The 27,749-nt window shown below is 40.6% G+C and overlaps 2 protein-coding genes across 12 annotated transcripts in view; one reads left to right on the plus strand and one right to left on the minus strand.

Annotated features, from left to right (window-relative positions):
• SLC44A3 (solute carrier family 44 member 3) overlaps positions 1-1,831 on the plus strand; it is a 104,518-nt gene extending 102,687 nt beyond the window's left edge. For all 11 annotated transcript variants that reach the window (XM_083620644.1, XM_083620645.1, XM_083620637.1 and 8 more), the window contains one exon: positions 200-1,831. In XM_083620644.1, the coding sequence (XP_083476770.1) occupies positions 200-211 (12 nt within the window). In that variant the 3' untranslated portion in view covers positions 212-1,831. The remainder of the gene's footprint in view (positions 1-199) is intronic.
• CNN3 (calponin 3) lies at positions 1,688-27,749 on the minus strand. The gene is made up of 7 exons (XM_083620727.1): positions 27,454-27,749; positions 9,605-9,726; positions 7,570-7,636; positions 6,375-6,512; positions 5,534-5,650; positions 3,984-4,130; positions 1,688-2,816 (listed from the first exon to the last, which is right to left on the minus strand). Exons 1-7 carry the CDS (start codon positions 27,508-27,510, stop codon positions 2,469-2,471), a joined length of 996 nt encoding a protein of 331 aa, XP_083476853.1. The 5' UTR covers positions 27,511-27,749; the 3' UTR covers positions 1,688-2,468.

The following is a 27,749-nucleotide window of genomic DNA, read 5'->3' on the forward strand; positions in this document are numbered from 1 at the left end:
CTTGGCTTTCTCATTGTATGTGGGTCTTTGAGTATTTTTGACAAAACAAAAGACACACATATGCCAGCAGAATAATCTGAAGTGTTATTTCTACGCCAATCTTTCTCTTTTTATCTCTTCATATGCTTTGTGTTGCTTTACAGACTTTGTCTTACCATTATGACTAATCCAATGCATTTTTCATTTTTCCTAACTATAGGCCAGAACTTGAGATGGTTCTAAAAGTACACAGCATAAACAGCAAAATTCAGATAAAAGTGAAGGTTACCAATATTTTGAGATAAATTATCTCCTAAATCAGTTTGTACCTCTTGCACTGGAAGAGATGATCAACTCACTCTAACTCTGTGAAAAACTAAAAAAATCAATATGTATGGTTTTATTGAAATAGTATTTAAAGATGTTTTATACTAATTATCAAATCTGCTGTAAGTTTTTTGCACTTCGACATGATAAAACTGTCTTTTTGGTATAAAGCCCCTTAAGAAAGCACAATGAAATTGATTCAGCAACTTTTATATAAAAGTAACTCACAATTTATGTGCATTTAATTCGTGTGCTTTCAGTTTTATGCACTTGGCAAAAAAACTGTAGAAAAAAATAAAATGGGGTTGGTGTCTGAGGAAAAGACTTTGGCAATCCCACCTGCCATTGAACCCAATGTGTTTTTATTACACTCGATTTTGGCTTTGCATCCTATCCCTGGAATGTAGGCACAGCGTAAGTTGGGAGTCACCTGTATACAATGCAGCCTGGATAACATCTAAACTGTGAATAATCATGTCATAGATTAAGAAGCAGTGCTAGTTAGAGGGTCCCCTATGGTAAGGAGTACATTGTGGAATCATGTTATCTAGGAATTTTTCGTAATGTTCATATGATTAGGTTCCTTCCATTGCAGTCCTTTATGGAAAACATTGTGCATGTCCTAAATTAACAAAACCATTGATGTCCTGAAGAACAATTGTATCGTGCAAAGGAGAATCAGTGATCAGTCAAGAAGGCAAGTCTTTAACAACAAAGACCAAGAGGTTGGGAATATGTGCTGTATGCATTCCTTTTATTTTGGCATCCTTCAAGGGACAAAGCCTCATTAAATTAGACATATCTATAGGCGCTATCTGGGTAAGTAATTGTACTATTTCTATACTGTACTACTTCTATACTGTTCCTTTTTACATACAAGAGTATTTTATGATAAACTTATGTTCCATTACATCAAATGATGATCCCCAACTACTAGTAGTCTGTTTGCTAAAAGAGTAGTCATTTTCTTTGTGTGCAGAGGGCAAGATGCAGCCTGACCCTCTACTGGTTTGCATATTAAGTTATGTGGCACACAACTCAGACAAGCCCTTATTTCCCAAAGAACGTCTGCATAACAGGCCTTTTCCCCCTTTCTGAGCAAAACCACCTCTTTAAAGTCTCAAAAGCATACTGCTGGCTGCAAGTAAATTTTGCCTTGAATCTCTCTGGATTCTAAACTTTTGGCAATGAACTCTCTTTTACAAGTAAAAGTTATAAGCAGCAAGGTAGAATCAACATGAGTGCATTATTTCCAATCTCCAGTGAATTGTTTTGTTGAAAAGGAAAGAATACATTTTGGATAAATTATAAACAAAGGGACAGTTGTAAATGTTTTCTGTAATTTGAATTTTGTATTTAATAACACAAGTTATCACATGCCTCCAAGAAAACAACATTTATTTATAAAAAATACAACAAGATCGGTTTATGATGAGAAATGTGGCAATAAATACAATTCAAAGAAAAGGCAATTCTACATGGATACATTATGGCACAGGAAATAAAAGTCAACGCACCATCAAAACATGGAGACTTCTGTGGGCTCAGAATTTATACAAGCTCCCTTTTTAAGCAAGACAGCTCTTTTTCTATAAGCTTGGTCAATTTAGATATTGGAATGGAACACACACAATCACAAATGCACATTTATTATGTCTACTGTGAGTTTAGAAGTTAGCAAGCAAGTACTTATGAACAGACAGAAATCTTGCAGGTAATAAGCCACAACCTCAGTTTTTGTGGCATGGTCCACAATTAAGTCTTACAGTTTTCCACATAATGGAACTGTAAATAAAAACATTTTTAAAAAAGGAAAGGGCTGATATAGTATGTAAAATGCTCATTTCAGAACAAGGTTGTAAAAAAATGCATAGTTTTTTATTATTAAAAGACTTGGCTGTATAAGAGAACTCCCCCTTTCACAGTATTCCTTTTTACTTCATATGCAGTTATTGTTATGCTGTAGACTGCAACTGTTACAGCACTAAAGGCAACTAGAGAAGGAAAGGGCAGAGAAAGGAAAAAGGAATGTTATGTAAGGCAATTATTTCCTTAGGTACACGAAGCATAATGTGTAAAGAAGACGGGTAACAATTCCACAAGGCTAGTTTCGTTCTTTACTGAATAAAATAATAAACTAATACTGAGCTTTTGAGGCAAATCTAATAATCAATGCCCTGGTCACTGTACTGACCGTGGTAATCTCTCTGATATTCATCTTGGTATTCGCCGTGATAGTCATCTGGATATTCTGCCTGATAATCGCTATCGCTGATTTCTGACCCATTAGTTCCTGTTCCTTGACTTCCATTATGAATGACAGGTTCTGTTGGTGCAGCACAATACTTTGGATCATATACTTGCCGTCCAAGCCCATAAACGCTCATCCCTTTCTGGGAAGCCACTTTGTTGGTGCCCATTTGTAGTGAAATAGTGGTGTTGTCCATGGGTTGTAATGTGAGCTTCTGGTCATAAATGTCTCGTCTTGTACCTGGTGCAAGCATCCCTGCCTAAAAACAAAGGGTTTAAAGCAGTTTGAACAGCATTGGGACTTTTAAAATAATAATGAGTGATGGCAGGAATGCACATGTGCATAACATTTTCCAGATACTAAGCTACTCAGCATGGAAGTCTCCTAAGTGAGATTCAGCAAGCAACAGACTTCTCATCCCATCACAGAAATCAGAATAAAGCACATTATACTATGAGGAAGAAGCTATGGGTGCATGCTGAGGATCTTCACAATTTTGTATGTGTATTGCAAGGATGAAGAGCATCCTAAGTGATTATTAACTGGGTAAGGAATTTCACAGCCTCTTTGATTATTCTGAGCTGCAGGCTACATCTTACCCCAAAGCTATTTAACGTCTATATGAAGCTGTTAGGAGCAATCTTTAGGAATTTGAAGCACAATGTCACCAGTATGTTGATATCTATTGTGGGTTAGCAGGTCTCAAGTTCAGAAACTGGGTCATATTGCCTTTTCTGAATAGGGTTGCACTCCCCTTGAAGGAGCAAGTTTGTAGTTAGGAAGTACTCATTGAATTGTGTTTGTCAGCAACTGCAAAGCCCCCTTGCACAGCTTCTGTGCTATGTGTAAAGCAGACTGTGCTCCCACACATTAGCTGATGCACATCTTGACCAACCAGGATTTACCTCTGTGTAAGAAAGCTGGTTTCAGGGAACTCTCATGCACTGGAACCCAGCGCTAAACAGGGCTGAGCTTGTACATCAGCTGATATGTGGGGTCCATCCAGTTTGATCTAGGTGTGAGAGAGCTCACTAGAAGAAACTCATGTACCTGAACCTGAACCAAAGAGGATTACATTGGACCAGCTGCCACAATGAAGAAAAGCTTCCTTTTAGCAGCACCTTGCTGCCATAGATGCTCTGAAGTCTCAACTTTCAAAGTTATACCCACCAATCATAATTGGCCCTTTGGGAGGATCCTGGTAAGAATCTGGCCCACGGATCAAAAAAGGTTATTCTCTCCCCCCCCCCCGCCCAATGCTACAGATTACATTATTCTAATGCACACAAAAATGGTGTGGAAGCTGCAGCTAGTGCAAAATGCTGGTCTAGAAATATTTTAAAATAAATAAAATACCAAACAATGAAAGATAAAGTTTAGGACTGCAGAAACAAATATCTTAAATATGAAAGTAACTTTTGCTTACCTGACTAGCCCCTTTGTTAGTACCCATCTGCAGGCTTATTGTTGTCTGGTCAAATGGTTTATCAGTTTGCATCTTTGGATCATAGAGATGTCTCCTAGTCCCATAGGCAGTCATGCCTGCCTGGCTGGCACATTTATTGGTTCCCATCTATAAAGAGAATGAGGATCACTTGAAGAAAGGAGTTCTGATTGAGAACTACCATAAGTAAATGTACTATACTAGGCCAGTGTATTGAAGAATGTAACATATATAAGTTGTGGTGGTGTGCTCAGTGCAGGGAATTCCTGGTTCCCGGGGAATGTCCGTTTCCTTCAGATAGCAGACCTTAGAAGATGAGAGAAACAGAGAGGAGACCTTCAAATACACAGTAGGAGCATCCTGCTCCTAGAGCTAACAGCTCTTCTGCAGAATGAAGTTCTTAGGGCAGGGCGTGGGAAATGATCCTTTAAGAGGGGACATGCTACTTAGTGACTTCCCTAACTTGTCTGAAGGTTGCAGACATCACATATTGTCTAAATAGTATGGGAGAGCAGCCATGGTACACATTGACACCAACAACCTTGGGAAATGTTTGTTAGGCATGTTGTAATCCAAGATCTCTGAGGAAAGGAAAACAAAGGGTTTATTAGAGTAGTGTTAATCTATGTGTCAAAGCAGGCATAGAGTCAACTCAACTATATTAACTTCAAAGGAACAACAGAATGGGTGCCTTTATGCCCTGGTTTGGGCTCCTTGGAGGTGTATCCATTTGGTCCCTGTGGGAAGCAGAATGTTGCATTATATAAAACTTTGTTACCCTCATCTTATGTTCTTAAGATTTCAACTAAAAAGAAATATCTAATACAAAAAGTACTAAGATGATGTGTGACTGCAGAGAGGGTTATTCAAAGATTAGTTACAGAGAGCCAACCTGAAATCTTCACAGCTGTCTTCTACTCTACAAATTACATTGAGTGGTGTGGTACAAATTGCCTCCATGTCCATGCCTACACCATACCAGTAACATGTGTAACTTCAGCTGTGTAATTACAGTGCCAATCCACCTGATTACATGAACAGAAGATTCACACGTTACTGAGTAGCACAGGAATAACAGAGGCAGTGTTAATCACGCTTTTCATGTTAACAGGTAAACCAGATCTATGATGGACCAGAATAGAGCGATTCTACTGTGACCTACCTTATTCTTCCTCATGTATGCTTCCTCATGTTGTTGCTGCTTACCTGGAGGGACAAAGTGATGGCGAGGTTGGAGCTATGCAGATGCACCAGAGGAAATGCCAGATTGGCTCTGCCAGGGCTTTGCCCCTTCAAGTAAGCAGCAGCAAGTGCCTCTTCCAGCAGGCTATTGCTGTGGCTCAAAGCCACTCCTGCTGTTTACTAAGCATAAATAATTGTCCATTACACCTTAAAAGGTTTTCCTGTGTATACTGATTTACAGCACAATCCCATGGATTCAGAAAGCAACCCCACTGAGTTCAGTGGGTCTTGCTCCCAGGTATGTGTGTACAGGATTGCAGCCTTAGTGAACTTTCAACTTTTCTGCTTACCTGCAAACCAATCACACTTTGTCCAGCCTTCAGTTTTCCTGCATCAAAACTTCTTGCTTGCTTTTCTGCATATTTGACACCAATATCGATTGTAGTATGAAAGCCTTTGGTTTTTGCCTAGGAGGAGAATAGAATAACAACATTTCTAATATACATTTTATACAGGAATACCATTCATATCACTTGCTTTTGGTTGTCCTTGATTTAATAATTCTGCGTTCAATTTTAAACCAATTAATGCAGGGGTCAGTAAACTTTTTCAGCAGGGGGCCAGTTTACTGTCCCTCAAGCCTTGTGGTGAGCCAGACTATATTTTGAAAAAAAATATGAACAAATTCCTGTGCCCCACAAATAACCCAGAGATGCATTTTAAATAAAAGGACACATTCTACTCATGTAAAAACATCTGTGGGCTGGATTTAGAAGGCAGCTGAGCCGGATCCAGCCCCTGGGCCTTAGTTTGCCTACCCATGAATTAATGGATCATTGATTGTACAGTTTCAAGAGCTACTTGGCAACAGAGGTGAAGGCATGGATAACATCCCACAACTTCTGCAGGTCAAGCTTCATATTTGGTTTTACCAAGAGTAATACAATATAAGCTGCTAGACAAGTAAAGCCTCAATCCATGGAATTTCATGGCATACCTATTAATACATCCCATAGTTGAAGTATTGATCCTTTTAGATAGTAAATGTTGTAAGAATCCTAAAACACTTTCTATGCTTTATGACAAGGTACCATGCTATAAAATGGTTAATTACAGTTAAGCTATGAAAATGCATGGAACTCACATAGATCAATGTAATGCACTGGACTGCATATGTCATTATGTACATACCAGACCTGCTAGTGCCACCAGTGATGTCTGAACCTGGGTCATATTTCCGTTTTCAAAGAGATCATTTGCTTCAAATATATCATGTGGTTTCATGCCATATTGTTGTATGGCCTTTATAAAATTCCCAATGTTCTCCAGCTGAAATTAAATAAATGCATGATGGTCTTAGTGCTTGATGATATCACTGCATAAGGCAGAACTAAATACTGTATGGGAAAGTATGTAATAAACTTGGAAGATTTTTTAAAATAAAGAAAGCCACTTTGTAATTGGTTTCAAGCAATTTGGGGTGGGGGCGCGCACTGGGGTTGCTTAAACCTTTACCTGACCTGTTCTCCACTCTAAAATTCCCCCTTTCATTCCTACTTCTCTTTTTAAAGTGGCTGTCAGGATTTTCTTACTCATGCTTGCATGTTTTTGTTTTTTAATTCTATTCCCCCTGTTTCTCAAAGGAGACTCAAGATGGCTTAAACAATAATAACAACTGAATAAAACAATCTCTTTTAAAAATGCCATTGCACATTCAAACATTAATAATACCCAGTCTGTTTTAACAAATTTCAGCAGCACAAAAGTGAAATGGAACTCGGCCAGCATAAATTACAAAATTAACCAAAAGTTTATTTAAAGAGTCAGAGCTTCAACAGCTACCAGAAGCAGTATAATGATAGGGCCTTACATTCATCATTCAGCAAGGCATTCAATATAGTAGGTGCCACAACATAAAATACCCTGTCCCTAGGTGACAGTCACCAGCCCTGCTTCCTGAGGCTGAAGGATTTGGAGCAGAGCCCAGATGACGATAGGGAGTGTGCAGAGAGAAAGGTGGAAGGAGGCGGTTCCTAAGGTGCCCAGGTACCAAAGTGCCATTATGCACACAATGCGATGATGGACTCATAGGTTCAAGATTGTTTTAAGCACTTAAAGAAGCAGCTTCCTGCCTTTGAGCTATAAATGAAATCAGCAAAGAATATAGGCCGATAAAGATCTGATGGTTAGCACACACATTCTTAACTCCTTAATTTTGTTTTACTTTGTTCAGATCTGCCAAACTGGCAGGTCTAGTTTTATTCTAGTTTTCCTAGTTAGCCTCACTGTGACAATAACTGTCATTAAGCTTTCATTCATGCATTTTCTCTCTCCTTCAGAGAGAGACACTATTATTTGAATACAGTATTTAAATTAGTTTCTTTACCTGATGCCAGTTCAGTTTGGATTGATTGATTTTCTTTACTGATCCCGGGTGAAGTTTGTTGATAAGCCTGTAAAAACCAATCAAGTAAATAAACTGCCTTTTTTTCGCATAGCCACCAGCAATTTTAATCTCCATATTACAGCACTACTAATGCACAGATAAAAACCAATATATAGTTGTACCTTGGAAGTTGAACGGAATCCATTCCGGAAGTCTGTTCGACTTCCAAAATGTTCAAAAACCAAATTGCGGCTTCTGATTGGCTGCAGGAAGCTCCTGCAGCCAATCAGAAGCCACGGAAGCCCCGTCGGACATTGGGCTTCCAAAAGAGCATTCATAGACAGGAACATTCACTTCTGGGTTTGGGAGCCAAAACATCCGAGTTCTAGGGCATTTGAGATCCAAGATACGACTGCATATTTTATTTGCACATACAGCTTATTTGGAAGGCAGTTTGCATAATAGGCATGCTGGTAAAGCCACTTTAGAAGGGACTTGAGCCACATATCTGAATGTCCTCCTTGGGGAGTGGGGAGGAAGAAAATGAGAATGTCAGGAAAAACATGCCATCCTGTGCGATGAATTTGTTACATTTTAAATACCTATACATTTTAAATACACTCATAAATGGAAATGAGTGATTCATGGGGGGGGGAGTGTGAATGAGCAAACCCATTCACCCTTTCTGCCCTATCTCATTGCAATCTGTTGCTTTAAGCAGCTTTTCCCTTGGCTCACTTCTGGAGTTTGAGCTAGGCTGGTGGAAAATTGCTTGAAGCAGCTGAGCACAATGAAGTAAGGGAAGAAGACAAAGAATGTTGTTTCTCGCTTCATGTGCTGCTTTTTGTATCAAGGGCAGATCTCTTTCTTAACATGTGAACAGGCCCTTAGAAACACGATTAGATAGGCTCAACAACTTTGGATTCCATAAAAAGATCCAACAAGTTTGTGGGTGTCAAGAATTTTACTTTTTGAAATATGGCAACCCTAGCAACACTTAGTAATTTTACTGGAAACCACAGGATGGGAGCGTTATTCTGCTTGGATCCTACTTGCAGGTTTCCACAGACATCTGGTTGGCCACCATAAGAACAGAATGCTCCACTAAATGGACAGTTGGCCTGATTTAGCAGGCTCTTATGCTGATTTTAATTGCTCTTCGGCAGGGAAGGTTCTGGTGTATTATCCTATTCCCTTTTCAGTGTAGCTTAGAAGACACACTAGTGACACCAGTGCTATTTATTGTTTGTGTTTTGTTTTTTAAGAGGAAGAGAAAAGGCAGAGAGAAAGAGTTCCCAGATATAATGGACAACAGTGTTCTTTTATTTTTAAAAGTCATGTAGAAAATATTTTTGTAGGTGCAACTTTTATTTATTTATGCAAGGGCAGCTGCATCTTCCAACATTACCTGTTCTATACACCTATTAAAAGATAGCAGCCCTGCCCTCTTTTGTGTATTGTAATTCTAAAAAGGATATGGGCATATCCAGGGAATGGCGAAACAGAACCCTGCCAGGGGCGCAAAATCACCCCAGAATGCTCCAACTTGAGGAAAGAGTTACTTGTGTGCGGTGACAGGCACGACAGGCAAGTTGTTTGGATTACAATTGCCTCAGAATAAACTGAGATGGGGGGGTAGGGGTGACAGGATGACTAGTGTTGTCACTGCTGTCTTCATGCTCACTACTAACAGGTGTTTTTAACTTCTCCCAACTTTTGTGTGGAGCCCTCAAAGCCCCCTCTCCCCAGGGGACCCAACTAGACCCTGCCTGCCTGCCTCCCTGCTTGTTCGTTGAGATGGAGGGCTCAGCCAATGGCTATTGCAGTAAAGTGATGGGGGTGGGTGGTGCTGATACAGTTCTCTACAAAGGGTGCAAGGGACCCTAGTATGTCTTTGGGTATATCTGGTAAAATAATAATGGGGGGGGAATCACACTGTGTCCTAGAATTAAATGTGGATCTTATTTCTGAAAAAGTTGGCTACTGGCCTAGAAACTAAAGAGCTCTGCCTGAAATAAAACATGATGTGGCTTACTCGCACAGTATGATGCCATCCTTTAAACCCAGTTGAAAGTTGGCTCCAATGCTCATGCCAGTAACTTCTTCAATCCAGTTGCGGAGATCTTCCTCTATCTGTGGATCATATTTCAAAGCAATCTGCAATACAAAATAATGATCAATTCAACACTTTCCCTGATTTTAATAATGCAAAATTCATATTTGATTAGACAAGGATATTTTATAAAAGCATCTGAAAATGGATCCATTGCTATCCCAGAAATCAGCGCCACTAATTAGCATAAAGTATTACAGTATTCATCATTCTAAACCCTCATGATAATTTTCAGCTGTTCAAATAAACCAAAGGGTTTTTTCTTTGGAAATCTCTTGTCTAATGTCTATTCTGTTCATAAGCAAACTCTGCTGATGCAAGTATTCACTGAAATTCTACATGACCTTCCTTGTATGTTATTCTGTTCACTTAGTAGTCCACTTGCATCACAGCTGATTCATAACATACAAATTAACAGTTCAGCACTATAGCAACAGTAAACAGTAAAAAGAAAAAAATACATTCCAATACCAAATTTTAAAACCACTTTTGCATTATATTACCCCATTCCCATTCATTTATCATTTGGAAAAGTACAATGTTAGACACAAGGAGGGAAAGAAAGAAAATCTGGAGCAAATCTGAGTCTGAGAAAGCAGTTAGCAATGCAATCCAATGTATGTTTATTTGGAAATAAATTCCATTAAGTTCAGCAGGGCTTGCTCCCAATTATGTGTGCACAGGATTGCAGCATAAGGGTAAAAAAAGACTGTTCTTTCCACTTCTAGTTGTATATGTAGATACACCTCAAATTAAAGAAAAACCTAGCATACCAAACTCAAATCACAGATTTGTTACTCTTTAGCATACTTTTGGGCAGTTAATAAGCAAAGTTGCTTGCTGATGAATAGTAAAAGAAAATTGCCCCCTCTAGTCCTCACACTGATTATTCTAAGTTGGATTAGGAGAGGTAATATTTTACTCTTTTACTGATATTCCTGCTTAACAAGGAGTAAGATATGTATGTTCTCCAAGTCTCTCAGAATCTGTAGGCCGTGTGCCGAGCCAATATTTCACAGTAATACACAGTGTACTCTCTGCTTGTATGGTGTTGCTATGAAACACAGCAACGTGTGAAATGATGGGTACAGCATCTAAGAAACGTGTTTACTTTTTGCATTCAGTTTTGAGACATCAATAAAAACAAATATGGCTATTGTTTCAATATCACCTTAATAAAGCAACAATATTACAGTACAATCCCTACAGCCTACCAAAGGCCACTGAAGCATCACTCTACTGACAGGATGACACTTACACTATTGGAAACACCTTGGAGCACCAAGAAAAACTTTTCTGGGTGTGGATGCCCCACCAGCAATGTTCCACTGGTGCAGAGGGTCAAAATGGGGCATTCTGGGAGCAGCTATGGATTCACAGGATGCTAAGCCTCCTTCCCCTGATGTGCCTCCTACAAAGGTCTGAAGCTACAACAGCACTGAGACTGGTATAGTAATTTCCCCTCACTGAGGTCATTGGGCAAGAAAAACAATCTTGGGGGAGCTTTGCTGAGAAAGAGGGCCAATAAATATTTTAATTAATGATTTATTTATTTGTTAATAGAGGGTTCATGCCTTAGGTGGAGCAAACCAACAGAGCTATGGATGTGGTGGTTCTTCTACATGGAAGCATAGATGCACTGCTTCTGCTGAGAACAACCTGCACATACAGAACTCAATATCTGTTTGGCACCTATAAGGAACTTTCCACAACCTGCTCTCTACACATGCACAGATATAGGGGACACCACTGTTCTATCTATGGTATCTTTAATTGAATCTCAGACACAGTAATGCTCATCAAATGCAGTAATATTCACAATTGACACAGCATACAATCAGAAGGAACACACATTGTTTTTTAATTTTAATTCTAATGGTTTAAATCAATGTTGTTGTTGTTGTTGTTATCCATTTGTCTCAAGAGACAATGGAGTGCACCTCCAGGGCTGAAGCCAAACTGCTGTGTTAACACCAAAGTGACCTCCCCTGGGGTGCAAGCCTGGGCAGTGTGTATGGCGGTCCTGGGCTGCTCAGATGACAAGACCCCAGCCCAACCCTTGGACTTGCTGATGTGGTCCAAAGGAAAGCAGAGCAATATGTTTGGCACCAGCCTGCCTGCAGGAGTTGCTGGAAGGAGGCATACAAGACACCATCCAACCATCTTAGGGACTCCACTCTGGATTTGTATAGGGTTTACTCCTTAGCCTTTTCTTCTTCCAAAGATATCTCGTGAAGTAGTGGAGGTTTCAGATTAGAGCTTTCCTTCCTACATGGGCTACCTTCCCAGGTTGATGAGCCTCATCTGCCCAATCAATAAATAATACAATATGTGTGTATAATATACAGTTTGTTGCTTCTGTGTTTGAGCTGAGACCCTTTTTAATAATTTAGAGATAGTTAAGAGAGCATGTTATCACAAGAGGCTTTCTGAGAAAGGCATTCAGCTGTTGAGCTGGAGAGCACAAAGGGTGAGTAATGTTTCTATCCAGACCACTTATTACCAAGGAATGTCATCAATTTTGTTGTTTCTGGCAAGTCATCATTTTTCAATCTTCATTTCTCAACCTTCCTGAACATTTGAAACATGATATTTCCATAGTGAGACAAGGAGTAAAATACTCAGTACCTTGAAATGCTTCTTTCCTCACTATACTCCAATAGCCCTGTACTAGCCACATGACACGTTACCAAGAATGCCAAAAAAACATTTACTACACACATGCAGACAATGCTGTATTTGTATTACCCCACCCCACCATTTCCTTCACAATATCACTGAACTAGGTAGTTTTTGGGCAGACCTGCAGTACTCATCTGTAAAGGCAAATAAGTCATTTGTAGCTCTAATAATAATTTCATCAGATTCTAATATTCTATCATGTCCAATACTTGTGTAGTAATTGCTTCTGTGCTATAAGGTGTGTTGTTCACATGACATAAGGCTACTTGTATGATTCTGAAAGAACGCATAATTGCTATTCTCTGAAAGATTACAGCATATTACATTATTTAAAATATAGGAAGTGTTCACAAACTATGTACCTATCCTAAAAATAAAATAAAAATCTTCCACTCACAATGTTACGGTTTCTAAAGCTCATGGCTGCACAGATGTGATTGACAAGCCAGTTTCAGACTTTCTTTACACATGAAGACCTAAAAAAGTAGGGCTTGAAAATCACTTTCCTTGGCCTGTCATTGCCACATTCTACATACACCAATCTATGACCTTTGTACTTTGGACCAAAGGTCTGAAAAGGAACAACTATGTACATAAAGCTAGACACATGTAGGAGCTAAAAGCAGTTTCTACTCCTGCACAGTTAGGGTTTCCCATAACATGGATCACCAAAGCACATACAGCTGTATGTGCCCAGATGTTGTTTTTCAGATCTTAGAATCATAGATTGTAGTGCTATAAGGGACCCCAAGTGTCATCTAATCCAACCCCCTGCAATGCAAAAATTCTGCCCACAGCATTCCTGGGGAGACTTGCACCGCCAACCTTCTGGTTAATAGCCAGACACACTGACCCACTGCATCACTGGAGGATATCTTCCCCTTTATGGGTTAAATTCAAGGGCTGGGCCAGTAGGGTGAGCAACACTGCAGGCGAGGCCAGAAGGAACAGTCCCACTCACTCCTCTTCCATGTATTCACTGTACGCTGGGACAGTCTGAATAGGACTAAAGAATATAGGCAATTCTACTGGAATCTCAAGAATCCATTGGCCTGCCAGTAACTGGGAGCAAGAATTCAATGACCTGCATAGTTTACAATCTCCATTACCACCAAAGCAAAAAAAAATAAGTAAAAAAAGCAAAATAAGTTATGCATATAAGAAGTACAATATTTGTTCAATCTGTACAATCTAGCTATTCTTCACATGGAAATTGTGCAGAATTTATTTTTAGCTCAGGCTACATGCAGCCCTGTTTATAGGACTGGGCTTCGAGAGAAAGCAGAGTTGGATGACTCTCTTCTGTTTCCTCCCAAAGTAAAGTTCTTAACCAAAGGTACTATTTCTGGGTTAACGGAGTCTGTAACCTGAAGCGTCTGTAACCCGAGGTACCACTGTACTTTGCACTTACAATCATTCACTCTAACAATGAGCAGGTGCTCAGGTCATAGCTGTCAACTTTTCCCTTTTTTTAAGGGAAATTCCCTTATTCTGAATAGGATTCCTCACAAGAAAAGAGAAAAGTTGACAGCTATGGCTCAGATATAGAAGCTTAGAAGTTGCAAGACTGGAAATGGAGCCCTGAAACAGGTCTGCAAGTTGCAGAGCTGGAACTGGCATAGGCAGTGCTTTTATTTTTTCTTAAAAAAATGTTTAGGGGTACTCTCATTTTCCTACTCATATTGAAATACTGCCCCTCAATGAGGCCAAACTTAGATTCACAAAATGTTTAGGAGTATGCGTACCCCTGTGTCCCCCCCAGAAAAAAGCACTGGGCATAGGAACTAATCATATGTGGGAAAGTGAGATTTAATAAACAAGAATAAAGAATAAATTAAAAGTGCCTGAGGCTGTAATCCTAAAGTGGTGGTAGGGAACTGAAGTCAGATGAACTACTATTTAGCCAAGGTCCTGTGGGTTTCTTGCTAGCATGGGAGAAATGCTCTGGTATGTTTCCATGCATTCTGCATTTCTTTTTTCTTTCTTTTAAACATTATTTTCCTCCCATTTGGAAAAATGTTTTCCCATTGGGATTTTTTTTTAAAAAAATGCCCAATTTGGGCAATTTAGATCAAAGAAATTTCCTAGACCTCCCCAGCATGCACCAAATATTCTCCTTTTTTGGCCCAACTAAAGTTGGACCTCCTATGCCAATTGGGCCAAGGTCTCATAAGTTTGCAGTGTCAGGGAGGGGGAATAAAATATATCCTATGGCACATGGGACATATAACTACAGCTGAAATGTAATTGAAGTCACTTCCTATTAATGTTATACATATAAAGACAAGCCTTTTGTTTTTCTAAACTCTTGCCAGCTCTTAAATTAGTTAATAGGAAAAATTGGTAGGTGATAAGGGTAATAACTGACATAACAATTAAAACAGTTATAATTACATTTATATATATTAATATTTAAATTTATTTTAAGGGGTGTTGCTGTTTATTAACCATTCACTTTTTATAAAGTTTCCAAGAAGTATGGGTACAGACTGCATAAATTCAGGAACAGCTATGAGGTATTGTACAGAATCACTATAGTAAGACAAAACAACAAAACAAAAAACATTAACTTTATCCTGCTACATATCCAGAGGAAACTCAAACTGACTCAGGAAGAGGATGTACAGAAGCAGTTATTACAATGTCCAGTGCTCATTAGGAATAAGGTTAAGACCACAAATGTTTTGGAAATACAAATAATACCAAAGTTATTTTTTTGTCTCTGAAGGTTTCACATGATCTAGAAACATAGATAAGGGAATACCATGTATTTACCCATGAATGTTTATATCTGGCTCCCTGATCCACTCGTTTTGACTTCATAAGTTTTTCAGCCAGCAGTACATCCCAGACCTTGGTTAGGAAAGGATGTTTGGTTCAGACAAAATGCCAAACCAGACAAAATGCCAAACCAGACAATAAGCCACAGTTTGTAAGCCAACAATTAGGTTGGCATGGTGCAAACTTACTAGTGGAGCCAAGCTGGTGCTCCTGCTGGTGGGTCTGCACCACACTGACCTCCTCACCCCTCTCCCCCCATTCATAAGCAGCAAGCAACTAGCCTGCCAGGAAGTTACGGTAGATTAAAGGCTTCACACTCACAGGTGAGGTGCTTCTGCACCAGACTATTATTTGATTTTATTGTTTTTAATTGTTTTATGCTGGGACCAACCAGATAGAAGGACAAATAGAAATTTTCAACTGAATAAATAAAATAGACAGGTAATATTGCTCAGGCTTCTAGTAATTCATTACCTAGTACATCATGTAAAATTAATCTCTGCTTTGGCAATGAATTGATCATAATCCTCTCCCTTTTCTGCTCTCAGCCTTATAGGAGCCACATTTATTCTGATTAGTGCTACAGATTCTTTAAAAAGCTACTGAATCTTATATTTTTCAAAGACAGAAAGGGGTCATTGCTTTTTGCAGAAATATGTTGTGGTACAATGTTATGATCTTGCAAACTGCACATAAACTAACCTTACTAGTCTGCAAAGGGCATCAGTTAGAAACACAAATAATTAAGCAGTACATGGGTACCTCAATTTAAGAACAGCTCTGTTTACAAACTATTCTGTTTACGAATTTTGCCTTGGTCTAAGAACGGAATCCGAACGGTGGAAGGGCACTGGCAGTGGGAGGCCTCATTAGGGAAAGAGCGCCTCGGTTTAAGAATGTTTTCAGTTTAAGAACGGATTCTGGAACGGATTAAGTTCGTAAACCGAGGTACCACTGTATATAAATGTCTTAAATGAAGTAACAGTGAAGAACTATTTGAAAATTAACATGTAGCAAGTAGGACATGTACCATGTACTGTGCGAGCAACACAGGAATATAGGAAGCTGCCTTATACCAAGTCAGACATTGGGCTGTATCCAAATAAGTGCTATGTGAACATACTGGCAGTACAGTGGAACCTTGGTTCTTGAACTTAATCCATTCCAGGAGTCTGCTCAACTCCCGAAACTGTTCAAAAACCAAGCTGTGGCTTCCAATTGGCTGCAGGAGCTTCCTGCACTCAATTGGAAGCTGCGGAAGCAGCGTTGCGACGTTCGGCTTCCAAAAAACATTCGCAAACTGGAACACTCACTTCCTGGTTTGCAGCGTTCGGGAGCTGATTTGTTTGGGAGCCAAGCTGTTCGGGAACCAAGGTACCACTGTACAAGGATTTCTGCTTGTGTAACAAAATGTACTCTTCCCGCCCCCCCCCCATGTGTTCAAACAATTCCCCTAACCTCTAGGGCAGATTGGTGGTGGTGCAGGGTACTTCAAGCAGTTCAAGGTGGTGAACATGGTTCTCCCCCTCTTCATTTAATCTCCACAGCAATTCTGTGAGATAGGTTAGGCTGAGAGGCAGTGACAGGCAAAAAGTCATCCAGCAAGCTCCATAGCCATGTGGGGATTTGAACCCTGGTCTCCCAGGTCCTAATCCACCAGCTGCTACGCCACTCCGATCTGTTAAGTTTTTCAGGTAAATAAGTGTAAATTACCGTACTGGTTTTGTCATCTACCTTTCAATTTCTTAGCCATCATACTACATTACTTAAAACTATTCCCCAGTAAGGTACACAGGGACCTTCTCAAAAATTTGTTGGAACATAGTGCTGTAATTAAACCCTGTTTTTGCTAGGCCAAAAGCCAAAAAAAATGGAGAAACGGGTCAGATTAACTACTGTGTTGTGCACACAGTTGCAATTAAGTGTCTAGCAGTAGGTAATTAGTGTATTAACAGGTATCATAAATTACCTGATTTGTTTCAGATCTCATTACTCATTAATTGCTGTATTCTACATTCTACTCTAGCTGCTTATTCTTAAGAAGTTGGTCTGCCCTTACATAAATAACAAATGTTAAGAAGTGATTATACTCCATGTTTTTCTTTTCCATACTTTATAGTCCCTATTTAAATGTCTGTACACTAAACCCAAATATCTATACCATCTGAATTAGTAATATATCCCAGAGCAAATCATGAAGAGCAGGGAGGGTCTGCACCATATCCTGGTCAAGTCTTTGTCTCTGTGCCAAGTTTTGCTCCAGGGAAAATGAAAGTCTTGTTACAAAGGTAGCAAGTATCCTGCAAAATCTATATAGACCTCTATATCTATGTGCAATTACCTCCGCATACATCAAACAACAGAACACATAAATTGTTTAACAGACGTCATGAGGCTGATACCCGAGAGGGGAAAACATTCATGCAATGTTGTGTTCCTGCTCTTTCCATAAATTTATTCAAAGGTAACATTGTACTGTGCTTTGATGTTATTGTCAATTGTTTCTGTTTTTTGCTGCAGTGGCATATATGTATTGCACATACACAAAGAACAGTTCAAATACAATGAGATGGACAAAACCAAGTACAACAAATTGATAGTAGCACAATCAAAGTTCCACTTGAGCAAGCTTTGTATACTCTCTTTAATAACAACAAATGTTTCAGTAATATTCTGATGAAGTAACACATAAACAATAAATTTTTGTAGCAAACATGAAAAATCTCAGCAGATAACAACTTCATACTTGCAATTTACTGATGTTTTTAAATGTGCAGTGTAATCTTGGCTACATTCTTGAAACCACCCACTCAAGAGAAATCTGAGTGTCTATTATAGAGCTATTCCAATTTTTCAGCAATACTGTACAGCCTTTTTATTTTGAAAAGTAATGTTATTTTATAGCAAAGACGACTTAATCAGAAATCTCCTACACATTCTGAAACCTTGTTCAAGATAAATAAAAACTGGTGATACTTCTCCAATTTAACAACATTCCTCTGATTGACCTCTTAATTCCACCTGTCTAAATAATGAGAGAAGGAAAACTGTTGCAAGTTACCTTCAAGACTTGGTGATACCACCGGCCCTCAAAGGGACCCCATTATTAATTCATCATTTAATGCATATATTAGACCTTTAGAAGTGATCACACCCAGCTCTATTTCTCCTCTGCACTGGAATCAGTTGGAGATGTGCAAATGCTTAATCTGTGTTTGGAGGCAGTAAGGGGTTGGATTACCTTAAATGGTAGTGCTATAGATTAGTGCTTCCTGGGTCTGGGAATGAACAGTGTCTTCTGGACACTGCAAGGGCGGAGAAGAGAGATAGCTTGACTAGAGTAAAGTAAAGACTACTTTAATGTACTCTACATGGGATTGCCCTTGCAGGTGGATTGTACACCACAGCTAGGAAAAAATACAGCAGTGAGGGTGTTGGCTAGTGTACCTTTGAGATACTATGTAACACCAGTCCTTGAAGAACTGCACCGGGGCCTGTTTGCTACTGAATGCAATTCAAGGTGATAGTTTTGAGATAAAGGTAAAGGGACCCCTGACAATTAGATCGAGTCGTGGACGACTCTCGGGTTGCAGCGCTCATCTTGCTTTATTGGCCGAGGGAGCCGGCGTACATCTTCCGGGTCATGTGGCCAGCATGACTAAGCCACTTCTGGCGAACCAGAGCAGCGCATGAAAACACCGTTTACCTTCCCACCAGAGTGGTACCTATTTATCTACTTGCACTTCGTGCTTTCGAACTGCTAGGTTGGCAGGAACAGGGACCAAGCAACGGGAGCTCACCCCGTCGTGGGGATTTGAACCGCTTACCTTCTGATCGGCAAGCTCTAGGCTCTGTGGTTTAACCCACAGCGCCACCCGCATCCCAAGTTTTGATGTACAAAGCCCTAAATAGCTTAGAACCCAGGTATCTGAAGGAGCACCTCCCACTGTCCTGTCCACACCATCATCACACCAAGCTTCTGAAGCACGTAATAAAGCCCCCTTGGTGGTGGAACAATCTTCCTCCTGAGGTTAGACTGACACTAGCATAAACTAGTTTTTGGTGCTAGTTGAAAACATTTCATTTTCACTATGCCTTTCACTGTATTTGCCTATAGCTGAGGTGATGTGTACATTGAATTTTATATTGTAAACTGCTGCTGTTGGTTTAATTATGTTGTGGCCCATAATGAAGGGCAGGATAAGCATTTTACAAATAAATAAAACAGGACAGCCTCTTGGACAGAGCATGATGCACAGGCATGAGACAAAGACAGGAATTGTTCATTAATATGTTTCTGTGATAAAAGAGAGGAAATGGACTGCTAGGGAAAAGGTAGGATATCATTTATTTGTTAATCATTGTAACACCTCCACTTAATTGCTATTACTATCACTAATAGCAATGTTTATTTCAGTTCTTGTTGACAAGCAAGACTATGACTTTGTAAGTAGAATTTTATCTAAGAAGTGGCCTTACATCTCATATTTTTGTGCATTTTGATGTCTGGTATCTTTACTCTCTTCATGTTAGTAAGGAAATACAAGGTTTTTTGAGGGATTTTTATTCTGTATTAATTGTGAAATTGTTCTGCAATCTTTTATAAGGAAAATGATGGATAATTACATATTTATGTGTTATATGAGTAATAATGTATTTGCATCTTTTGTTTGTTTTCATAAGAACACTTTTTGTTGTGAACTGCTTTTGAGAGTAGTGTACACAGAAAAGCAGTATACAAATAATTTGACTTACTGACATTTGGCATTTGGTCCCATTTATAACAAAGCAGAAAACTTTAGTTATTAGCAGACAGATCTGTGAAAGTATCTACATAACAATTTGAGCTGATTCTCTATTACTCATCGTTGACTTCCAGGGTACTTAAACATATGTGTCCAGCTGGAATTTTGTACTCTCTTGGGATAGAAAGTAATTGAAGAAAACAGAGGTAGGAACTTCGGCAGGCAGTTAGCAAATGTTTAACTGCCTTTACCTGTCACCCCTATCATCAGCAGGCACCTTCTTTGACACGTTTTAAACATCAGCTGAAAACTTTCCTATTCTGCCAGACCTAAGCAGGCAATGAAGAGTACATCGCCGACAATGGTCTATTGATGTTTGTTTTCAATTTTTTAATTTTTAACTTCTTTAAATCTATTTATCATTTTATTGTTTGGTTTATCAGATATTTTGTATTTCAGCAAACTTCGGGGCTCAGCTGAGCCTGTGGATTCCTCCTCCTTATGTATGGGTGATGTAATTTTAGCTACAGAAGACCTGACACAGAGCTTGAAAATCGGAAATACAGGAAATTATGATGATAAATGCAGATGACCGAACAGATCTTAGAAGACTAGGCAGAGTGGGAAAGACCAAATAAAATATCAGGACTATCTCAATGAACTAATAACAGCATTGTATTAATATCACACAGAATTTAAGAGACTGCAACCTAGATGTTTATTGTCCAATAAGGTTCCTGATTAGTGATGGGTCATTATTCTTTGGGCCACACCAAAACACTTTTGACTAGGTTTTAACTCTAACAGTGGGAGAGAGAAAAAACTAGCCAGTGCCTAAAGCTTGTCAGATACAATGTGCTGGGCACTGCCCAAAGGAGATTCTCATTTTGCTTTTGTTTTAGTACATGCCTTTTTGCTGAATTGCTTTTACAATATTCCCTTAATTTTAAGAGCAGTTTGCCATGTGGTAGTGTGGTTTTGTAAATCGAATACCTCCAACCTTTGCTGGGCTTAGAGAGCATATATTATATGTTACGTGCCTTGTTTTTGAGAAAAGGCCACATTATAGTTCTCCAAATTGTAGCCATAATATAGAAGGAGCAGTTATCCAGATAGTAAATAACCTACTCAGTATTAGAATGGCCGATGCCAGTCAGACACCTGGTAATCCTAACTTGTGCTCCCAGTTTATTTAACAAAACATTTGTAGTAGCTTAGCAGCCTGACTCTATGCAGAGCTAGGGCTGCCTAATCTCATTGAAATTAATGGCTTAGCATATCATCCAACATTTCTCCAATGAAAATAGGGATATCCTAAGGAAAAGCGGGCCATTCTGGGATCAAATCAGAAACTGGGACGTCTTCTCTAAATCAGGGACATCCCTGGAAAATTGTGACACTTGGAGGGTCTGCTTTAGGCAAGCCTAAATCAACACAGGATTGTATTGTTAACAGGGGTCTTTCAAAATAATTTTTGGCTTTGAGTTCTGCACACTGCCCTGACTATTACTTTAACATGTAAATTCCCTAATATTTCTAAATTGTTGCTATGCCATAAATTACCAATATCTGTTGAGCTTTTCTTTTGTGTCAGCTAGTTCAGATGAGTAAATCCTATATATGCTGTGGTCCTACTCAATCTGTGTGAATACTAGGGCCAGTTATCATCAACCTTTTCAGACCCAGGGCCCATGTTTAACTCAAATATGCATTTGGGGAAGCATTTCTGAATCTTTTACCATATATTTGTATGATAGTAGTGCTCCTGTTACAACAAACCTTGGATCAGGCTGTGACCCCCTAGTGGGTCTCAACCCACCAGTTTAAGACAAGTGCTAGGAAAAATTACTATTCTGATATAGGCTTGCTCAACAGTCACTGAAGAAGGGCTGGGATTGATTATATCTGGACTTCATTCTCTACTAAGGAGAATTGGAAAGGAAAACCTTCCTTACTTCCACTTATCTTCACTGTATTTTCCTGTTTTCTCAAGAATTTTTAGAAACCTACTATGGAGGAAATCCTTTTGTCTATTTTTAAATAGCATGTGTCGGTATGATTGGTTCTGTCACCCAGGGAGGCAGCAGCAAAGAATATTCTAATCTTGCACTGTTTCAAGGGATGGGGAAGGAGGACTTATTTTGACTTTTCTCACCTTCTTCTCATCCCCAGATTAGCATTATCATATGAACTACAAACCTTTATTGCCCTTATTTTTCAGGAACAAGATTACTACCAGATTCTAAGACAAATTTTGGAGCTAGGTGGCGGGAAATTTAGGCATATTTAAATAATAAAGAATAACCAAATGCGACAACCCATAGGGAAGAAACAGTGTGGCATTGTTGTTTTCATTTTGTGGTTTTATACTCTGATTTTATCTTGTGCACCATCCTGAGACCTGCAGTAATAGGGCTGTGTATAAATTATTATTATTATTATTAAACATTGCCTAAAAAAGAAAGTGTGAATACTTGCCTCATTGAAGTATGAACAGTAAGATGGAAAAAAGGAAGCTAATTCTTACTCTGGGAGTAATAAATGATCAGTAGAAAGAAACAGAACTTTTATAACTTTAAATTCACCCACATCCACTATAGCTAGTAAGCAAGAAAACTTCTGTTTAATACTTTGTCATCTCCTCTTCTGTCTTTTTCCTTATTCCTCCTTTGGGAGCAGAAACAAGTTTATTGGCATAGGCATAGCCAGAGGGGGTGGGAGGCAGCTGTCCCTCCCAATCAAGTAAATAAATAAATATACTTAACTGACCAACTGCATCACAGATAGCTTGGTTCTGCCCCTACCCCACATAAATCTTGACTACATCAATGTTTCTTGATATTAGAAAAATATTTTAAATGAATCACAACTTTGTGATGTGATCAGACATATTACTTAACCAACATCAGCTCTGCAAGGTCCCAAAAATAGAAGTAAATAAAACAGAAATAAGAAATAAATTGAAGCATGTGTTGCCTCTCAGCTGTGTTTGTTTAGTCCAAAGTAAATCCCAATATCTTCATTTTAACAGCTTTCCAGGATAAGTGTGCACAGGATTACAGCCTCAGTCTCTTATCTGTAAAAATGGGATCCATGAAGTTGTTAAACAGGATCAAGTTCTGCAGTAGCTTAAAAATGCTGTGCAAATACCGGTAGCTACAAGCTCTTTTAGGAACAGTTTCTGTTAAGTCATTGCAACTTTGTTATAACTAACTATAAATGTAGACTGGACATTGGAAGGTTTGAGTTAAAAGAAAGGCAAATGTCACATAGACTATAAGACTCCTTCATAAAAATAAGTTCCATTTTAAAATAAGAACCACAAAGTTGGAAAGGCACTCAAAGTTCATTTAGTCCAACCCCTTATAATGCAGGAAATTAACTACTACAATATCCCTGTTAGATGCCTTAAAAATTCCAATACTGTAGAAAGTTCACCACCTTCCTAAGCAGGCTGCTCCAGTTTAGAACAGCTCATACTGTCAGGACTTCCTAAATCTAAGTCATGAGTTACTTTCTTGTAAAAGAGTATATAGAAATGTTGTACTCACACTGCCCATTAAGATCCCTATTAAAAACCACCTATCAGGAGGAACAGCTTCTTTTTACAAAGCATCTGACAAGTTACTTTAGTGATAGATTTATAGAGTGCCATAACTAGTTTGGTGTGTACAAAGGGGCTTTGGACATGTTTCTCCAACATCAGTTCCTCATGGCATATAGCAAACTGCTTTTTAATATGAAGAGGTTTGGAGGTGAGCTGTACAAAGGAGGGAGAAGTCCAAAATTCTACTGAGCCTAGCTTGTGCTCCAGGATTCTAGAAGATATTAATTATAACAGCATTGTAGTTAAAATTGTATAGAATTGTTTTAATTAAATAGCCTGCTGAAGAAACTAAGTTAGTAACAGAATAGCACAGAATATGCTGAATGAAAAGGAAAGGGACTCTGGCCTGCCTAGTCCATGCCCTCTTAACCTTCATCACCTTAGCCAGTCACTCTGGAAGAGATGAGGGAGAGACGTATGCCATAAAAGTTTTATATTTATTTTGTTAGTTACCTGCCTTTTTCTGTTGAAAAATAATTATGTGCCTCTCTAGAAAACACTTCTATAAGTTTACTTATAATAGACTAATACTTGCTATATTTCTGTAGTTCAAAACCTTTAAAACTCTTTAACAAAAACCTAAAATAGCACACCTTCTTGGATATCAGGAATCAGGTGTCTTTCATTGGTAACAAATGCCCTACAAAACTCCTGGTTTTCTTTCCAGTGGTTGCCAATAAGTAAATAAATAAAACGGAGCCAAATTATTCTACAACAGTAAGTCAGTAACTCAGACTGTAATAAAATCTGAAATAGTTGCACTAATTGTTTAGTACAACTATTCTGGTTATGGCTGCATAAATCAGGCATTTGAACGGCTATATTAAAAATGAACTGCTTTCTCCACTTATGCTGTCAAGGAGTGCAGTGTGCAAGAAATTATTGCTCAAATATATCCTGCTCACATCTATCAATATTGCAAAGTTTGATGTCTGTTCCAAATGACATCACAAAATTCAGCACAAACCTGTAGCGCCACATTTAGAATGCAATCCTAAACTGCATTCTAAACCCTATTTAATAAACCCTATTAAATCAATGTGACTTAAGCTGCAGTCCTATACCCACTTACCTAGGAGTAATAGTTACTGAACTCAATAGGACTTATGAGAAAAAAATATAGAACTGGGCTGTTACTTACAAATAAACATGCATCAGATTAAGATACATGGGACTGGGATGCATACCAGAGCAAACATTGAGCTAAAGTATGTGAAACTGTCTTAGAGCACAAAAATAAGTGCATAGGAGTCATTCAAAGCTGAAATATTCAGCTACTGCTACATTCAATTATTTCCATGTATGAAATGTTCCCTTATTACAGTGCTGTTTTAGTGTACAGATGAGGTGCCACTAACACATTTTCAAGATGAAGAGGAGTCTTGGAATATTTTATTTCCCAGGGGAGTTAATGGAAACTAAACCCCAAGCCGCAGTAGCTTCCTTTGTGTGTATCTTCCCCCACTCCTCCCCACCACTTTGGACTTGAGTGCAGCAGTGTGGAGACAATGAGCATTCTGTGCACAACGCCCACACGGATTGGCTGGGCTCCCCCCAATACCCCATGATGTAATGTGTTTGGAATGTGCCGGGACTTTGAGCTGGAGGGGGGGGGCAGGGGTGGCATTTCTCATCTGTTTCCCAGACCAAGTGGGTTCAGTAAATTAACATGATGAACCTGGTGTGCATTTGCCGAATCTCACTACCTTTCTCATACTTCTGTTTAGCATGGAATGGAATTTTTTTTAAGCCTGAGAACCAACGCCATTCCCATCTCAGCACATCACTGTGTTTGGGAAAATATGACTGCATACAAGAGTGTACAGGAAATGTGTAGGTGAGGAGATAGTATCAAATATAGGTGCTGAGGGGTGCTAAAAGACTAGCCTAACAGAGGTGTGGATGGGAACACTGTATATCGGAGGCAAACAAGGCAGAATTCCGAGAAAGCTGCAACTGTGTCCCATTCCCATTTTGTTTTAATCATCCTTTCTCCACAAACAACAAGTCCATACCTTCACAGCAAACGTCATCCTTGGTGGCATTTTAATCTGACAACTGCCAGTGTTTTAAAAGTGACCTCCATTTCAGAAATCAATCTGCCCTCTGTCTTTGGTACTGGTCTTTTAAATGCTGTTATAGGGATTGGTTAACAAAAACAACAACCTAAAAGTACAAACTTCCTCCCCCTCGCCGCCCAGTCCTGTTTTGAGAGGAGAGCTCTGCGTCCACACACTTGTTAAGGGGCAATCAGAAGAAGTAACCCAGGGAGGGAGGCAGGGAGACCGGGAGAGTGCGTGCACCAGCCATCCCCTTAGCACACCATCCTGCCTGGCGCTCGCTAGCTCTAGACTGGAGCCACGTAGGCTGGAATCACCTCGCGCTCCCCCTGCTGCTGCTGCCGCCATCTCCCGAGCCTGGGTGGGTCCCGCAAGCCGGGGCGTGCGGGCTCCTAGGGAAACGAGGAGGTGGAAATCTTTTAAGGCAGCAGGAGCAGCAGCAGCAGTTGCACACTCGTGTGTCCCGTCCCCCCACCGCACGTCAGAAGGCGCAGTCACGAGCGCAGAACTGCGCGTCCCGAAGCCACAAACCAGCGTTCTTCTTTGTTTGTTTCGCCATCCAGCCCCCCCCCCCCCGCTCCCGCAACCCCTCCTCCTCCCTCCGCTTTTCTCTTCATTAGACCCGGGCTTGTCCCGCCGCAGTGATTTGCCAAGGAGGAGCGGCTGGGCTGGCTGGCTTTCGCCTCGGCCTCTGCAGCTGGGAGAGAAAGAAACAAAGTCTCTCGCTCTCTCTCCCTCTAAAGTCTCTCTCCCGCGCACACCCCTTGGGCCTTCTTCCCTCTTAAGCGGGAGGAAGAAAGAAAGAAAAATTACACCCAAAACTTTCCCACACGCGAAAAGAAATAGTACCCTCCCCGCCTGCGCGCGAAGTTAAAGGGAGGGAGAGCGGGCCATCATCATTCCCCATCCAAGAGGGAGGCGAAGCCAGACACTTCTCCCCGCGACCGAAAGGAGCGAGGGATGAGGGGAGGTGGCGGCGCCTCACAGTCGGTGTCTCCACAGGCAGGAGGGGAGTGCGAAGCCTCCCTCTCGTCTTGTGTCCCCACCCCATAAAACCCCAGGAAAATAAAATGGGGACGGGGCGTGTGGGTAAAGCCGGGAGACTCTCCCGTCAAGGAAGGGAGCTCAGGGTCCACGGGGGCTTCGGCTTCACCGCCCCCCCCCCGCAGCCGCTTTTGTCTCTCTAGCGATTTCTTTCGCGATAAATGCGCGGTTGGAAGCGAAGGGCTTTGTTTCTAACCCATTAAAAATAAATAAATAAAAATAAAATGGGGTAGATGGGGTGCGGTGCCGGGAGTGCCAGCCTGTGATTTACCTCACACGTACATCCGAGGACAAGGGGGTCACACGTCGTCTTCTGAGGGGGGGGGGGGGAAGAATGGTGGTCTCGGTGAGGGGAAAGTGGGGGCTCCTTCCAGTCCTCCTGCCGAGAAGCAAGGGGGAGGGGGCTCACTCGTCCTACACTGCCGGAGTTTGGGGTGGGGGCTTCGTTTCGCTCATGCCCCACAGTAAAGGAACTCCCCCCTATTACACACACACACACACACACACGGTTTTAAAACCACACGGCTGAGGTAACCTTCGCCTTTCACGCGCCCCCCCCATCCCATCTAATCCCGTGCATGGTGAGGTGATGATGGAGCAGGCAAGGGAAACGAAAAACGTCCGAAATAGGCAGTTGGGAGTTTGGTTTTTCTCCCTCCCCCCCCCCTTCGCCCTAAAAGTTGTGCGTTTGGGGGGGGGGGAGCGTCTGTTTCCCTGACCCTGAGGAGAGCGAAACCATTCTCTCCCCTCAGGAAAAAAGGGGGCTTGTAGCCCGCGCGTCCCTCCCGGTCCACGAACAAAAGCCGAAGGAGGCGCTGGGATAACCACCATCTTCTTCCCCGCGAGCCCTACCTTGTTCTTGACCTCGGCCGAGAGCCCGTACGAGGGGCCCTTGTTGAAGTGGGTCATGGCGGCGGGTCGGTGTCCGTGTGCCTTACGCCTTGTGGCGCCAGAGGTGGTAACGCTCCGGCTTGCCTATGCTGCTGCTGCTGCTGCCTGCCTTGCTGCGCTCGACTGGGCGGCTTTCTGGGTGCTGCCTGAGCTCGGAGAGAGCGAGGGCGGGCCGGGCTCGTAGGGGGAGAGGGAAGCAGGAAGGGAGGGACGTGGGCCAGGCTGCCTGACAGGGGAGCCCCGCCGCGGAGCTGGCG

This window comes from Podarcis filfolensis, assembly GCF_964270895.1.
Source record: "Podarcis filfolensis genome assembly, chromosome: 6".
Taxonomy (NCBI): Eukaryota; Metazoa; Chordata; class Lepidosauria; order Squamata; family Lacertidae; genus Podarcis; species Podarcis filfolensis.